General features: G+C 37.0%; 1 protein-coding gene across 1 annotated transcript in view; it reads left to right on the top strand.

Moving 5' to 3' along the window:
• The window catches only part of SLC30A5 (solute carrier family 30 member 5), a 36,179-nt gene extending 20,456 nt beyond the window's left edge, over positions 1-15,723 (top strand). Inside the window, exons 9-16 of the mRNA XM_006738847.3 lie at positions 456-744; positions 923-1,131; positions 2,068-2,225; positions 3,064-3,193; positions 6,034-6,235; positions 6,876-7,102; positions 12,649-12,777; positions 13,408-15,723. Of these exons, the coding sequence (XP_006738910.2) occupies positions 456-744; positions 923-1,131; positions 2,068-2,225; positions 3,064-3,193; positions 6,034-6,235; positions 6,876-7,102; positions 12,649-12,777; positions 13,408-13,578 (1,515 nt within the window). The 3' untranslated portion in view covers positions 13,579-15,723. The remainder of the gene's footprint in view (positions 1-455; positions 745-922; positions 1,132-2,067; positions 2,226-3,063; positions 3,194-6,033; positions 6,236-6,875; positions 7,103-12,648; positions 12,778-13,407) is intronic.
• Positions 15,724-17,110: the final 1,387 nt, after the last annotated feature.

The raw sequence follows: 17,110 nt of genomic DNA, 5'->3' as shown, positions 1-17,110 counted from the left end.
ATTCCTGTGGCCCAAAGGAATCAATTAAAGAAATACTTATTAGTTTTAGAGAGAGAGAAAGAGTGAGCTGGGGAAGGGGCAGAGGGAAAGAGACGAGCCGACTCCATGCTGAGCCCATTGCAGGGCTTGATCCCACAACCCTGAGATCATGAGTCGGATGCCTAACCAACTAGCCACCCAGACACTCCTAAAGAACCCGTTTTATAGTTATTGTGTGTTACAAGAATTGTGGGTCACCTAGTATTTATATAATTATTAAACCATAGTGCTTTTGTTTTCAATACTTTGGGGATTACTGGGAAATGTACTAATATTTTGCAGCTCTTATATCTTGGCATTTTATGAATCATTGAGTTAGAATATTTGTTTAAATATAAAGGGATTAACTAAAACATAAGATGTGAACTTTATTCTGGTGTAGTACTAACTATTTTTTTCCTTTTTTTAATTTCTAGAGTAAAGTCGAGTCTTGGTTTTCTCTCATTATGCCTTTCACAACAGTTATCTTTTTTGTCATGATTCTGGATTTCTATGTCGATTCCATTTGTTCAGTCAAAATGGAAGTTTCCAAATGTGCCCGCTATGGATCCTTTCCCATTTTTATTAGTGCTCTACTTTTTGGAAATTTTTGGACACATCCAATAACAGACCAGCTTCGAGCTATGAACAAAGCAGCACACCAGGAAAGCACTGAACATGTCCTGTCTGGAGGAGTGGTAGTGAGCGCTATATTCTTCATTTTGTGTGAGCATTTTTCCCCTCAGGAAATTTCATCTCATGGATTCTGATGTTGAAATCATTTACTTAATTTGGGAATTTGTTTAGTGCTTGCGTTTAGTGCTGAGAGATACCATGTTGATTTTGGTAGCTTAAGCTTTTAAAACTTGTAATGTTGTTGCTGTTGTTTTCTCTTTTTTAAAAGCTGCCAACATCTTGTCATCTCCTTCCAAGAGAGGACAGAAAGGCACCCTAATTGGATATTCTCCTGAAGGAACACCTCTTTATAACTTCATGGGTGATGCTTTCCAGCATAGCTCCCAGTCAATCCCCAGGTTTATTAAGGAATCACTAAAACAGATTCTTGAGGAGAATGACTCTAGGCAGATCTTTTACTTCTTGTGCTTGAATCTGGTAAGATTTTTATATATTTGTGGCATATCTTAAAAGCTTAATCTTTTAATTTTGACAGTCTGGTATAATTCTCATAATTCCCAAATTTCTGATACTTAGGGGCTAAGATTATATTTTCTCTCAGTGATAGAAGGATTACAGGATCATATTCAGACTACTTAAGCAAACAATTTTTGAGGCATTTTAGATTTTTATCTCCTTCTTATAGGATCTCACCATAGACCAGGTTGCTAACATTTTATAGCCTAGTTTATTGAGTTCTACAGACATAAATGAAACTATTTCCTTTTAAATAATTTATAAGATGAACATATCTGATTCAGTGTAGTATCTTACAGTTTTGTTGTTGTTGTTTTTAAGATTTTATTTATTTGTCAGAGAGAGAGCACAAGCTGGGGGAGTGGCAGGCAGAGCAGGCAGGGGAGAAGCAGGCTCCCAGCTGAGCAAGGAGCCCGATGCGGGACTTGATCCCAGTACCCTGGGATCATGACATGAGCCAAAGGCAGATGCTTAACCAACTGAGACACCCAGGTGTCCTTATCTTACAGTTTATATGAATTGAAATAAAGTGGCAGTATATCTTCAAGTAAGATTTGCATAATAAAAGGTTAAGGGGCGCCTGGGTGGCTCAGTTGGTTAAGCGCCTGCCTTCGGCTCAGGTCATGATCTCAGGGTCCTGGGATCGAGCCCCGCATCAGGCTCCCTGCTCGGCGGGGAGCCTACTTCTCCCTCTCCCTATGCCTGTCCTTCCCCTGCTCGTGCTCGCTTGCTGCCTTTCTCTCTTTCTCTCTCTCTTCCTCTCTCTCTGTCAAATAAATAAAAAATCTTTAAAAAAAAAATTTTAACTAAAAGGTTAAAATTCTCATGATTAAGTTCTGATAAATCTCTTGAAATCTCCTAACATATTCCTCCCGTTTTTCTTTAAATTTTTTTTAGCTTTTTACCTTTGTGGAATTATTCTATGGCGTGTTGACCAATAGTTTGGGTCTGATCTCAGATGGATTTCACATGCTGTTTGATTGCTCTGCTTTGGTCATGGGGCTTTTTGCGGCCCTGATGAGTAGATGGAAAGCAACTCGGATTTTCTCCTATGGGTAGGTACACTGACCATCAAGGTGATATAACACAATGAAAAAATCCTAGGGGCAAATTCCATCTTAGGGAATAAAATTTTATTCCTTTTAATACAAATAATTTTTCAGAGCCTTAGTTTTCTTTAAATTGAAGTAGATACGAGGAAATAAACCAAGCATATGATAAATAATAAATTGCAGTAAGCTCAAGATTATATTCCCTGACTAATTCCTCTTGTATGGAGAGAGCGAAAATCAGTTAGATTTTGAGCTCTTTGCCTAACAGTTTATTTGAGACAATGGAATGTGCATGGTCATTTGCATCTTTGCTGTTAGAAAGAGTATTCAAAATTTGAAGGGACTATGCATGAACATGAAATATCCCTTCATCAACTGAATAATTCAGTTCAACAAATGTTAGAATCCTTGATTTGTACAAAGAATTTTGATAAGACCTACCCTGAATGGATTGATAAATTCAGCTCTTTTCAGCTGTTAATATTTTGAAAGATAGGTGAGCCAAAAATACAAATAATTTTGGTACAAAGCAAAATCTCTGGGCTGTGACAGAGGTACAGAGCCCATCAAAGGAGAGCCCATTAAAGGGAAAGAAGGAACTTCTTGCTAAGAAAGGCTTTGTGTAAGGGGAAACATTGAAGAAGGACTTAGATAAATATTTGTAATTGCAACAAACTTAAGTACAGAAAGACTCTTGCAACATTAGTATGGTGTTTAAAATCTTGGTAATTTTCTGATCGTATTATTTATATATGTAGTTGAAAATCTGGACTTATATCCTCTTTTTACTTTAAAAATATTTGTCATTTTCCTTTTCTAAAAATACATTCTACATTTTTAGGTATGGCCGAATAGAAATTCTCTCTGGATTTATTAATGGACTTTTTCTAATGGTAATAGCTTTTTTTGTGTTTATGGAGTCAGTGGCTAGATTAATTGATCCTCCGGAATTAGACACACACATGTTAACAGTAAGTATTTTCCTGTTTGAATTTCTATTCATACCCCCTACAGCATTTTCCATGCTAAAGTTTAACTACTCATAGTTACTGATCTAGGAAGGTTTTGTTTTTTAATTTAAATTAACATAATTTCTTATCTTGTAATTATATTTATGCTGCTGACTCTTAGAAATTAATCCTTTTCTCTAATATTTTAGTCAGAATATTAGGTGGCAGTCTATTTTTTTTTAAAAGATTTTATTTATTTGAGAGAGAGTGAGAGAGGGCATGAGAGGGGAGAGGGTGAGAGGGAGAAGCAGACTCCCCACTGAGCGGGGAGCCCGATGTGGGACTCAATCCTGGGACTCCAGGATCATGACCTGAGCTGAAGGCAGTCGCCCAACCAACTGAGCCACCCAGGCGCCCTTAAGTGACAGTCTAAAACATACAGATTTCTTTCTGACTTATTAAATGTTTTTGTGTGAAGATATGCTTTTTAAATACCTGAGGAAGGGGCACCTGGGTGGCTCAGTTGTTAAGCGTCTGCCTTTGGCTCAGGTCATGATCCCAGGTTCCTAGGATCGAGCCCCGCATCGGGCTCCCTGCTCGGAGGGAAGCCTGCTTCTCCCTCTCCCCCTCCCCCTGTTTGTGTTCCCTCTCTCGCTGTGTCTCTCTCTGTCAAATAAAATCTTTAAAAAATAAATAAATAACTACCTGAGGAAATTTGCAAAATGATAGGGAAAGAATCAGAAAAATACTATCATTTTAAAGGCTTTACTTTGTTTATTGTACTACTGCTGTAGTAGTTTATAATGTTCTTCCTTTACCTCCAAACCTTTGCATGTGCTGTTTCTTGTAGTTGGCATGCCCTTCCCTCACATCTGCCTTTCAGCCTTTGTCAGGACTTTGCTTATATGTCTCTTCCAGTGAGATACTTTCCCTTAATCCCTCTCTTCCCTCCTCAAAGTTTGGTAGATTTCCCTTTCTCAGTATTCCTGTTGTATCTTGCCTTTTTTTTTTTTTTTTTTTTTAGCAACATTGAGTTATAACTCCTTTGTCTTTCTTCCACAATTAAAGATGTAAGTGAAGTATCTTCAGGACCTGAATTGTCTGTCATTAACTCTTAAACTCTAGGACCTGGCTTGTTAGTAGGAAATCAGCAATTAATTGTTGAATGACTATAAGTTATAAATCTGGTTGCTGGAAGCTTATATAAGTAAAATGCTTTGGATTACAGTTTAGAAATATATTTTAAATTTTAAATGATTTTATCTTTTGATCTTTAATATTTATTACAGAAATACTTGCAAAAAATATTTGCACAGGTGTGTAAAGGTGCATGATTCCTTGTGCCATTGCTCATAATGGTGAAAAAATGTCCACCAAGGACAAGACCGGTTAAATAAAGAAATAAAGCTGTCATTTGTAGGATACTATACAGCCAATAAAAAGAATGAGGCATATCTGTATACACTGGCATGAAAAATACTTATAAACTGTACTAAGTTAAAAAAAAAATTCCAAAGTAGCATTATAATATGATGCTATTATTGGTTTAAAAAGGTGTTTATGTATGTATTTTAGTATGTGCATAGAAAGTACACCATTCTCTTAGTGACTAATTTTTGGGGGTTAGATTACAGGGAGCTTGCACTTTCTACGTTACTTTTTTCTGATGAAATCTATACAAATGAAGTATTTATCATTAGAGGAGAAATACTTGAGATGATGGGGTCTCTGTATGCAGTGTTTGATTTAATTCAAAATTCAGTAACCATTTTCAAGTTCTTCATAAAGCTAACTAAAATTTTAAAATCTGACAGATAAATGGTCTGAGCCTCAGTAAGAAGTGTATAATACATGTTTACTAAAGTAAATCTCTTGTCTTACAAACTTTGGAAATCAGGGGCGCCTGAGTGGCTCAGTCGTTAAGCGTCTGCCTTCGGCTCAGGTCATGATCCCAGAGTCCTGGGATCGAGCCCCGCATCGGGCTCCCTGCTCTGTGGGAGGCCTGCTTCTCCCTCTCCCATTCCCCCTGCTTGTGTTCCCTCTCTTGCTATCTCTCTCTCTGTCAAATAAATAAATAAAATCTTTAAAAAAATTAAAAAATAAACTTTGGAAATGAATTAGAATTATCTGTCCCCATTATTTTTATATATTATTTTTATAAATCAAGTGGATTTCTCTAAAGGAGAAATTTTAATATATGTAAGTTAAGTAACACCCTGAACCATCCAAAATCATTTTGTAAGAGAGGATAATCAAGGGTAAGTAACTTTGTTTATCCTTTGGGGTGTTATGTGGCATTATTAAATCAAGATAATTCCATTCACTTTGTTTTAAAAAAAAAAAGGTGAAAGGTTACTATTATATGTTTGTTTTTCCATTACATGTTTTTTTACTTTGGGAAATTTTACTATATTTTAAGAAACGCAATAAGATTATATGTATTTGTAATCCACTAGTTAGTAAATTATAATCATTGCCTTACAAACCGAAATATAAATGAGATTTCAGCTACAGTGCATACTTGCTGTAGTAAGCAGTACTTTCAAATTTTATTTAAATAAAACAAAACTCTAGCATAACTTATTCATAAACCATGAACCAAGTACTTGTTCTTCACTTGATTAAAGCAAGCCCAAATTCCTCTACTTGTCAAAACTTTGCTATTTGAAAGTTAAAATGTTTCTTCTAAAATATTCTAAAATCTTTTTAAAAATTTTGGATTTCCTTACTGAACTTAGGTTTTACAAAAATACTTTGAAAACTGTAAACAGAAAAACATATTTAGATATATAGTAACTTTTAAATAACAAATGTACTTTTAAAATTACAAATTTAAAGGTTTTCTTTTCTCCTTTTACTAGCCAGTCTCAGTTGGAGGGCTGATAGTAAACCTTATTGGTATCTGTGCCTTTAGCCATGCCCATAACCATAACCATGGAGCTTCTCAGGGAATCTGTCATTCATCTGATCACAGTCATTCCCACCATACGCATGGACACAGTGACCATGGGCATGGTCACAGCCACGGATTTGCAGGCAGAGGCATGAATGCTAACATGAGGGGTGAGTCCTTGCCAAATACTGCCCTACTTTTCAACTGTGTTCTGAATTGACACTGTCTTATTTGTATTAAATATTAGGCTTCTGGTACAGTTGTATTTTTGAAAAACAGTCTGCTGCTAAAAAAATGTCTGAAGTCATCTGCTGTAGAAAATGCTCACATTTGTTCATAAATGTCAATTTTTAAACAGATTATTGTATTATAGAGTCTTTTTCATAGTAACATTTGCATGAATATTATTTGGAAGGGAAATACTGTGTCATTATGAACTTTCACTACAAAAGAACCAGGAAATTTTTATTGTACTGTAAAATATATAGGGGAATTATTTATCACTTATTGTGTTGAATTATTTATTGTGATTGCTTAATTTGGATAATGTCAAAACTTGGCTCGTGTGATTTCTAGGAAAACCACACCATCATAAAACTCACCACTCTGTGCTATAGTTGCCTGTATCTTTCCCTTTTTACCACTGTGCTGTGAATTCTTTGAGAGCAGTGACCATGGTTTTTTTGTTTTTAAGTACTATCCCCTAGCAGAATTAGGTGCATAGTAGGTACCCAGTAATATTTATAAAATGGATAAAAGAACTAAATTAGATGTGCTTTAATTTTTAATGTTTTCATATTTTACTTGTAGGTGTATTTCTACATGTTTTGGCAGACACACTTGGCAGTATTGGTGTGATCGTATCCACAGTTCTTATAGAGCAGTTTGGATGGTTCATTGCTGATCCCCTCTGTTCTCTCTTTATTGCTGTATTAATATTTCTCAGTGTTGTTCCACTGATTAAAGATGCCTGTCAGGTTCTACTTTTGAGACTGCCACCAGAATATGAAAAAGAACTACATGTTGCTTTAGAAAAGGTACTGTGTGTAATTTCTTCACTGTATTTTTTCCTTTTAAAATAGAATTTGAAAATATAATAAATAAATAAAATAGCATTTGAAATTGAGTAAGTTGACCCAACTAGAAATGTGCAAAATATGAATTAAGAAAATACAGTTTTGGACATAAAAAGGGGCACCTCGGTGGCTCAGTCAGTTAAGCATCTGACTCTTGATTTCAGCTCAGGTCATGGTCTCAGGGTCATGAGATCAAGCCCTGCATCCACATGGAGGCTGCCTAACATTCTCGGTTCCTCTCCCTCTGCCCACCCCCCCCAACTTGTGTGTGCGCACACACTCTTTTTCAAAAATAAATGAATAAATAACGTATAAAATAGGGAGTGAATAAATGGAGAGATTTTTCTTGGATGGGAAACTGTATTGTGAAGTTGTATTTCTTTCATTTAAATCTCAGTGCAGTTGCCTCTCCTGAGATTCTTTTCTTTTGGTTGTTTTGTTTTGGGGGAGACTAGGTAATCCAGTATTACTTAGAAACTTATTTGGAAAAGTTAATGCTTGAGAATAAACAACAAAAAAAATACAAAAATTACAGAATTAACTAATAGGATCCCATTCCGTGATTATAAAGTTACAGAATTAACTAACACAACTAACAGTTTTATTCTTGCACAACAGTAAACACAAAAATCAATTTTTAGAAAATTGGTTGTGCAGAAACAGACCCAGGAATTTATGGAATTCAGTATGTAGCAAAGATGGCATTTCAGATCAGTGGGGAGAAAGGGTGGGCCTAATTAATATTTCCACTTGGTGGAAAAGAAAAGCTATATCTCTTTACCATCAAATATCAAAACATATTTCCAGTGGACTAAATATGTAAATGATAAAAAATAACAAAACTACTAAAATAAAATAGAAGAATATTTTTAGTATATTTCTCTACAGAGGTAGAGAAAGCCTTTTTTAATAAGCTTGAATTGAAACTAGAAGCCAAAGGGCACCTGGGTGGCTCAATTGTTTAAGCGTCTGTCTTCAGCTTGGGTGGTGATTTCAGGGTCCTGGGATCAAGCCGCTTGTCAGGCTCCCTGCTCAGGAGAGAGTCTGCCTCTTCCTCTGTGCCACCCCACCCCCACTCATGCGCATGCTCTCTCTCTCAAAAAAAAAAAAAATATTTTTAAAGAAAAAAAAGCAGCAGGGGCGGGGGAAGGAAGGGGGTACAGCACGTGGGTGGCTCAGTCGGTTAAGCATCTGCCTTCGGTTCAGGTCACGATCCCAGAGTCTTGGGCTCAAGCCCCACGTCGCACTCCCTGCTCAGTGAGGGGCCTGCTTCTCCCTCTGTCTCTCTCTCTCTCAAATAAATAAAATCTTAAAAAACAAACAAAACCAAAAAAAACACCTAGAAGCCAAAAAGGAAGGAAGAATATCTAGAGATAAGAGCAATTGAAAATTATCCATCAGCAGAAGACTCCACTAACAAATAAATACAGATCGGGGTGCCTGGGTGGCTCAGTCAGTTAAGCGGCTGCCTTTGGCTCAGGTCATGATCCCAGGGTCATGGATCGAGCCCCACATCAGGCTCCCTGCTCAGTGGGAAGCCTGTTCCTCCCTCTCCTACTCCCCCTGCTTGTGTTTCCTCTCGCTGTGTCTCTCTCTGTCAAATAAATAAAATCTTTAAAAAAAAAAACAAAAAACAGATCTTTGAGCTTGCAGAGTGGACACCATGAGCAAAGCTCACCCACTCCCAAGTTGAAACAATTTATGGACCAGAAATTATCACTGAAATTAAATGGTGGCGGACACATCCAAGGAATATTGCAGGGGTTCAATCCCTTTGTCAGTCTTGTGATACACGATGAATGTGTGGAAATGGCAACTAGTGGGCCACAGAACAAGATTGGAATGGTTGTAATATGAGGAAATGGTATCATGTTAGAAGTCTTGGAACAAGTATAAACAATGGGTGTGTACTCTGGAAGAAATCAACTGCTTCCACATGTCCTCTCTCCAAAGCACCTGTTTTACTACAATATAAAAATCAGGTCATGTGCATTTTCATATTGAACTTTTTTGTTAAGTAAACTTTTGCAATAATCAGAATGCTTTCTCAGGCATTGTGAATGTAGAAAATTGAATATTAGCTCATATTCTAATTTTTTCTGACGTGAACTGCCCCTGTTTGAGACCAATTTGTTCCAAAGCTTTTATGCATTAATATAGAAGCAACTAATCAAATGTGAAGCATGGCAAGGATGCCTTTTTTCCATCTTTTAATGGAAAGATAAAGAACCTGCAAACCTGAGCAAGTTTCTTCTGAAACATTAAATGTAATTTTCAAAACTCTTGTAATAGCTTTTGAACATAAATGGGGGAAAATATTTGAATACAGGAATAGAAATAGAACTCGGGAGAAAAAGAAAAGGCAGACAAGGGGAAAATATTTGCAGCACATATAAACAGGCAGAGACTTACTATCCAAAATAATTTTTTTAAATTAAGAAAAAGAGTCTTGGGGCACCTGGGTGGCTCAGTCGTTAAGCATATGCCTTCGGCTCAGGTCATGATCCCAGGGTCCTGGGATCGAGCCCCGCATCGGACTTCCTGCTTAGCGGGAAGCCTGCTTCTCCCTTTCCCACTCCCCCTGCTTGTGTTTCCTCTCTTGCTGTGTCTCTCTCTCAAATAAATAAATAAAATCTTTTTTTTTATAGTTTTTTTAAAGATATTTATTTAAGAGAGAGAGAGTGAGAGAGAGCACGAGAGGAGAGAGGGTCAGAGGGAGAAGCAGACTCCCCGCCGAGCAGGGAGCCCTATGTGGGACTCGATCCTGGGACTCCAGGATCATGACCTGAGCCGAAGGCAGTTGCCCAACCAACCGAGCCACCCAGGCGCCCCTAAATAAATAAAATCTTAAAAAAAAAAAAAGTCTTGTAGGAATATGGACTAAGAATATAAACCGGCAATTCATAGAAAAAACAAATACAAAATAAATGTTTTTCAGCTTGTGGTCTACCATATCTTTTTTTTTTTTTTTTTTAAGATTTTATATTTAAGGGGCGCCTGGGTGGCTCAGTTGGTTAAGTGCCTGCCTTTAGCTCAGGTCATGATCTCAGGGTCCTGAGATCGAGTCCCACATCAGGCTCCTTGCTCAGCAGGGAGTCTGCTTCTCCCTCTCCTCCCTACTTCTCTCTCACTCGCTTGCTCTCTCAAATAATATTTTTGTAAAAAAGATTTTATATTTAAGGGGCACCTGGGTGGTTCAGTTGGTTAAGCCTCCGACTCTTGATTTCAGTCAGGTCATAATCTCAGGTTCCTGGGATTGAGTCCCGCATCAGTCTGTGCACTCAGTGGGGAATCTGCTTAAGATTCTCTCTGCCTCTTCTGCCCCTCCCCGCACTAGTGTGTCCACTCTCTTGTTGTCTTGCTCTCTAAAATAAAATTTTTTTAGATTTTATTTATTTATTTGAGAGAGAGAGCACAAGCGGGTCGGGGGGAAGGTGGGCAGAGGGAGAAGGAGGAGCAGACACCCCAGTGAGCAGGGAGCCCAGTGTGGGACTCGATCCCAGGACCCCGGGATCATGACCCGAGCCAAAGGCAGACACCCAACCAACTAAGCCACCCGGATGCCCAAAAATAAATAAATTTTTTTTTAATTTTATTTTTAAGTAATCTCTGCACCCAGCGTGGGGCTCAAACCCACAACCCTGAGATCAAGAGTCACAGGTTTTACTGACTGAGCCAGGCAAGCACCCCTCATTTTTTTTTAAGTAAGCTTTACCCCCAACATGGGGCTTGAACTCATGACCCTGAGAAAGAGAATTTGATTCCTTTTTTTTTTCCTTTTTAAATAATCTACCCTCAACATGGGCCTCAAACTCACAACCCCAAGATCAAGAGTCACATGTTCTTTTTTTTTTTTTTTTTTAAGATTTTATTTATTTATTTGACAGAGAGAGACATAGTGAGAGCAGGAACACAAGCAGGGGGAGTAGGAGAGGGAGAAGCAGGCTTCCAGCGGAGCAGGGAACCCGATGTGGGACTCAATCCCAGGACCCTGGGATCATGACCTGAGCCGAAGGCAGACGCTTAACGACTGAGCCACCCAGGCGCCCTTTTTTTTTTTTTTTTAAAAGAGAGTACAAGCAGGGGGAGAAGTAGGGAGAGGGAGAAGCAGGATCCTGCTGAGCAAGGAGCCCCACACAGAGCTCAATCCCAGGACCCTGGGATCATGACCTGAGCCAAAGGCAGACTCAACCAACTAAGCCAGCCAGGCGCCCTTGCCATATCATATTAAATTAGGATCTACTGATGAAAAGTTGGTATCTTGACTATTTAAGGAATAACATCTTTACATTGTTTTCATAAATAAAATTAGTAAAGTTTTCTTACCTTCTTATTAGTGAATACTACATCCTACATCCTACTAAAAGGAAAAAAAAGTTTTATTTCAAAAATAAATTATGCCCATTCTGGAAAACTTCCAAAATATATTTTTTATTTTTTTTTGTTTTTATTTAAGTAATCTCTGCCACCAATGTCGAGCTTGAACTCACATGTTCTACCAGCTGAGCCAATGAGGTGCCCGTGGAAAGAAGCACTTTTAAAATGTGCTTTTCTATATTAAGATATTTTGAAAATAGGGGTGCCTGGGTGGCTCAGTTGGTTAGATGTCTGCCTTCAGTTCAGATCATGATACCAGGGCACTGGGATCCAGCCCCAGCTCGGGGCTGCCTGCTCAGAGGAGACTCTTATCTCTCAAAAAAATAATAAATAAAATCTTTAGAAAAATTTTAAAAAGATTTGAAAATAAAAATGATGAAAACTGTTTTGTACTGCTTTGTTAATTTTTCCCCATTTAGTTATGTCATGTTGATAAACACTCTCATACCTTTCTAATGAATGTAGTGTTACATTGTATGCAATATCTATTACTTAATCAGTTCATCATTAAAACATAGAGGATAGGGCGCCTGGGTGGCTCAGTTGGTTAAGCAACTGCCTTTGGCTCAGGTCATGATCCTGGAGTCCCTGGATCGAGTCCCACATCGGGCTCCCTGCTCGACAGGGAGTGTGCTACTCCCTCTGACCCTCCCTCCTCTCATGTGCTCTCTCTCATTCTCTCTCTCCCAAATAAATAAATAAAACCTTTAAAAAAAATCATTTAAAACATAGAGGATATCTTTTGAACATGTTTATATAAACATTAATATGTGAATTGTGTGTGAACGTGAGGAAACCAAGTAGTCCATTGAAAGTATCCAATGTTTAGAAAAGGCAAAGTTCCTCTTAAAGAGGTGAAAATGGGTACGCAACTATTGAGTGTAAAGACACCTGTAACCCCCATTCATTTCTTCTTCAGAGCTGTCTTCCCTGACATCGCTCCCAGTTCAAAATATTTTAGGCAACTTTACTTCAAACGAGTTGTCCCTTTCTTTTCTTACTTCTTTGCTCTCCTTATTATCTTTTTTAAAAATCAGCTTAATAGTGGTTTCTGGACCAAAAAGATTGCTTTGTGTTAAGCAAATTAGCCTTTTAAGTCCATTTACATCACCTCTCCTTTTATTTGACAGATACAGAAAATAGAAGGATTAATATCATACCGAGACCCTCATTTTTGGCGTCATTCAGCCAGTGTTGTGGCAGGAACAATTCATATACAGGTGACATCTGATGTGCTGGAACAAAGAATAGTACAGCAGGTGATAATCTTTTGTTTTTAAAGTAATTTCATTTGAGTTAATTCATGTATAAACTGGGACATATTATAAATCATACGGTTGAGTAATCATTTATTCAAAAATATCAATCTTTTAGCTGTCCAAGGATAATATAACTTATTTTTTATATCTAGATTTGTTTTCTACCCCAAAATGGTTAAAATAAAATTAAGTTTTAGTATTTAGATGACAAGCTTAAGTGAATGTAATAAAGTTTACTTATGATCCACCTTGGCTCCCAATCGATTATCCAGAAATAAATTATTATAAATACAGATCTAGATTAATAATAATCACAGTCAAGCTGGCAGCGTATAACACTGTGATTGGAGGCAAGGATCAAAGCAGTTCCTATATTCCTATTCTAAACCTACCATATTGGAAACAAAAGCTGTTTCCCTTTTCAACTTTGAATGTCAGGTCAGTAATTTACTGGCCATCTAAAGGATTATAGCTAATATTTGACCAAGTAAATAAATAATAAATATTACTTTGAGGATTATCTTTGACTGTCTGTGGCTATGAAACACCTGATAGGTAATACCAGTTATTTAAGACATACACTAAATGTATTAATCTAAATGCTTTAAAATGTATGGGTTTTGATAACAGGTTACAGGAATACTTAAAGATGCTGGAGTAAACAATTTAACAATTCAAGTGGAAAAAGAGGCATACTTTCAACATATGTCTGGCCTAAGTACTGGATTTCAAGATGTTCTAGCTATCACAAAACAAATGGAGTCCATGAAATACTACAAAGATGGTACTTACATCATGTGAGATAACTCGAGAATTACCTCTGGGGTATGAACAATGAAGACTAAATTACTCGGTATTTATAATACTGCCAGAAGGAAGAAAATTGCACATAATTGTACAGAAGCATTTGCTGTATTTGAAAAAAATTCTGAAGTTCCCTACTATTGGATCAAGGAATCTTTCTTAAAGGATATTTAAATACAGAATGAAGCATTAATTGTACAAGTCAAATAATTACTTGAATTATGTGTATAACAGGAATCTTAAAATTTGAGTGAACATGATGTATCACATCATCTTCAAAAATGAACATATAATGATGGATTCTAGTGAAGACCAAAATTGCTTCTGTGTGTTTACTTTCTGTCAGAAAGCATCTCCATTGTAAATAATGTATTTACATGTTTATTACAAAGACCCAAATGAAAAATTTTTAGTCAATTTTTTGCATAGCCCTAGGATAAAATAGGAATTAAAGTTCTATATTTATGGAGTTTCTGTATATAAAACTGGTTTCTAATTATAACTTAAATCCATTAAGTGAAAGCTGTATTGCCACTTTAAATGTAAACTAAATTATTTGAGAAAAAACAACCACTGAAATGAGATAAGCAGTGAGAATAGGGAAGTTTAACATTATTGATGTATTACAAAAACCAACCACTCTGTAAAATAAATTTTTTTACTTTTGGTAATATTTGCAAATGAATAATTACTTTATTAGGGTAAAGAACTTATACTAAGTTGTGTGCATGTTATTCAATCACTTGTCTTCTTCCTCTGAAGTAGAATATTCCATTTCTTGTTATGAATTTCCCATTCCAAGTTGCTTGTGAGGCTGGTATCCAAACAGTGAGAGGGTTCTCGTCTTTTCATTTAGCTCCATATTTTGTGGAACAACCAGTTGAGAGAATCATAAATAATGTCAACTCACATTTGAGTTTTCTGCCTTTAAACATAACTTTTTTTTAAGTTTCTGGAACATGTACATCTATAAGAAGTATCAAAGAATAGGTAGTTAGTTTAGTAAGTAAATCTTGTCCGTAAGTTCTTGGGCACCATGAAATCAAAATATCTACCCTGTAACTACTTTCTATAGCAATATCTAATTTATATTTTTTCATTTCCAATTTAAACTGAATGTATAGTCTGAAAAAACTGTATGATAAATAGATCTATAATAATATGCAGCTTTATGAACACCAAAGAATGTTGTTCAAAAGAAATTTTTGAATACCTGTTTATAAGCATTTGAATATTTTCATTCTTACAATAGGAATTTTGATAAGCAGGATGAATTAATTTTAGTATGGGTACTATTTTTTTAACTATACCATAACGGCAAACATGTATTGTAAATCATATTTTTATCTTAACAATTATAATATGTGAGAGGTTTTAGAAATTTGTTATAAGTTATTTTGATATTCTTTGTCTTATCTTTACACATTTTCTGGTCCAGAATCTTCAATACATAATTAAAATTTTTGAGTGGTGGGAAAATAATTGCATATTGATGTTTTAATGCAATTTTGGTATGTTAAAAAAATTTTTAAGTAGATAGGTACAATAAATATTGCATCATTGTTAAAGTTGTCATTTCCTAGGAGGCATACAACAGCAGAAAAATTAAATTACTGTAATGAGAGATAAGGTGAGACATAGGGCAGGGGCTGAAGGGGATGCAGATCGGAAGTAGGGAAACCAGTATTAAAAGCACCAGAGTATGGGGCACCTGGGTGGCTCAGTCGTTGGGCATCTGCCTTTGGCTCAGGTCATGATCCCGGGATCCTGGGATCGAGTCCCACGTCGGGCTCCCTGCTCAGCGGGAAGCCTGCTTCTCCCTCTCCCACTCCCCCTGCTTGTGTTCCCTCTCTCGCTCTCTCTCTCTCTGTCAAATAAATAAATTTTAAAAATCTTAAAAAAAAAAAAAAAGCACCAGGGTATGGTTTCTAGCTCATACAAACATTGTGACTTTAGGCAAATCATGTTCTCTGGGTATCTTTTTTTTTCCCTTGTACATAAAACCAGAATAAAATTTGCTCAAGTTTATAGGGTTATGAGGAGCAAAAGGAATAATGTATGTGAAATGAATTGAAAAAAAATTTTCTTAATGAATTGAAAGTTGAAAAGGACTCAATAAAGTTGAGGAATTGTTATTCTAAACGTGCCTGCAAAGGTAGCTTTCATTAATTTGTCTATTTTTTTTCTATTAAAATCAGCATCCCAAGATATAAACTATATTTTAAAGTTCAAAATAATACCGCAGACAGTGGCCTTTTTAACAGTTCATTTACCCCAAGAAGGGTGGTGGTGGTTGTTTACCATACTTATTAATTTCTCTCCTCTTCCTTTTTTTCTCCAGCCATTGTTTTTCCCATATTACCAATTTAGGAAAGCACATGATTTCCACTTAGAATTAACTTTAGGGGTGCCTCAGTCAGTTAAGCGGCTGCCTTTGGCTCAGGTCATGATCTCAGGGTCCTGGGATCGAGCCCTGCATCGGGCTCTCCGCTCAGCAGCGAGTCTGCTTCTCCCTCTCCCTCTGTGATCTCTCTTGCTTTCACTCTCTCTCAAATAAATAAAATCTTAAAAAAAGAATTAACTTTACATCTGTTATAATATAGATTTATTATTCTTTTTACATAATAATTGATCAGACTTTAAACTTTCCTAATTTCAGTAGGATAATGAAGCTAGGGATGCCTGGGTGGCTCAGTCGGTTAAGCATCTGCCTTCGGCTCAGGTCGTGATTCCAGGGTCCTGGGATCGAGTCCCACATCAGGCTCCCTGCTCTGTGGGAAGCCTGCTTCTCCCTCTGCCTGCTGCTCCCCCTGCTTGAGGTCTCTCTCTCTCTCTGACAGACAAATAAATAAAATCTTTAAAAAAAAAAGAATAATGAAGCTAGCTATAATTAGATATCTCTAAGGGTTCTGGTTTTCCTTTAAATTTAGATTATGATTCTCCCCTAAGATACTTATTATATCAATGCAGAGATATTTGTTTTTACTAGTTAATGGTCACATCATTCAGAATTTAAGAATAAATGGTGGGGGGACGCCTGGGTGGCTCAGTCGGTTAAGCGTCTGCCTTCAGCTCAGGTCATGATCCCAGGGTCCTGGGATCGAGTCCCGCATCAGGCTCCCCCCGCCGTGGGGAGCCTGCTTCTCCCTCTGCCTCTGTCTCTCTCTCTGTCTCTCATGAATAAATAAATAAAATCTTTAAAAAAAAAAAAAAAGAATAAATGGTGGGGCACCTGGGTGGCTCAGTCGTTAAGCATCTGCCTTCGGCTCAGGTCATGATCCCGGGGTCCTGGGATCGAGCCCCGCATCAGGCTTCCTGCTCTGCGGGAAGCCTGCTTCTCCTTGTCCCACTCCCTCTGCTTGTGTTCCCTCTCTCGCTGTCTGTCTCTCTCTCTGTCAAATAAATAAAGAAAATCTTAAGAATAAATGGCAAAAAGCTTTACACCCCTGTCACTCAGATACACAGCTCTCCTCTCTAGAAATTACCACACTTGTCAGTTTATAGTATATCCTTACAGATATCTTATGAA

This window comes from Leptonychotes weddellii, chromosome 7 (assembly GCF_054177405.1).
Source record: "Leptonychotes weddellii isolate Sample4059 chromosome 7, ASM5417740v2, whole genome shotgun sequence".
NCBI classification, from domain to species: Eukaryota; Metazoa; Chordata; class Mammalia; order Carnivora; family Phocidae; genus Leptonychotes; species Leptonychotes weddellii.
The sequence above is the reverse complement of the archived record's forward strand: the minus strand, read 5'-3'. Positions and strand labels throughout refer to the sequence as shown.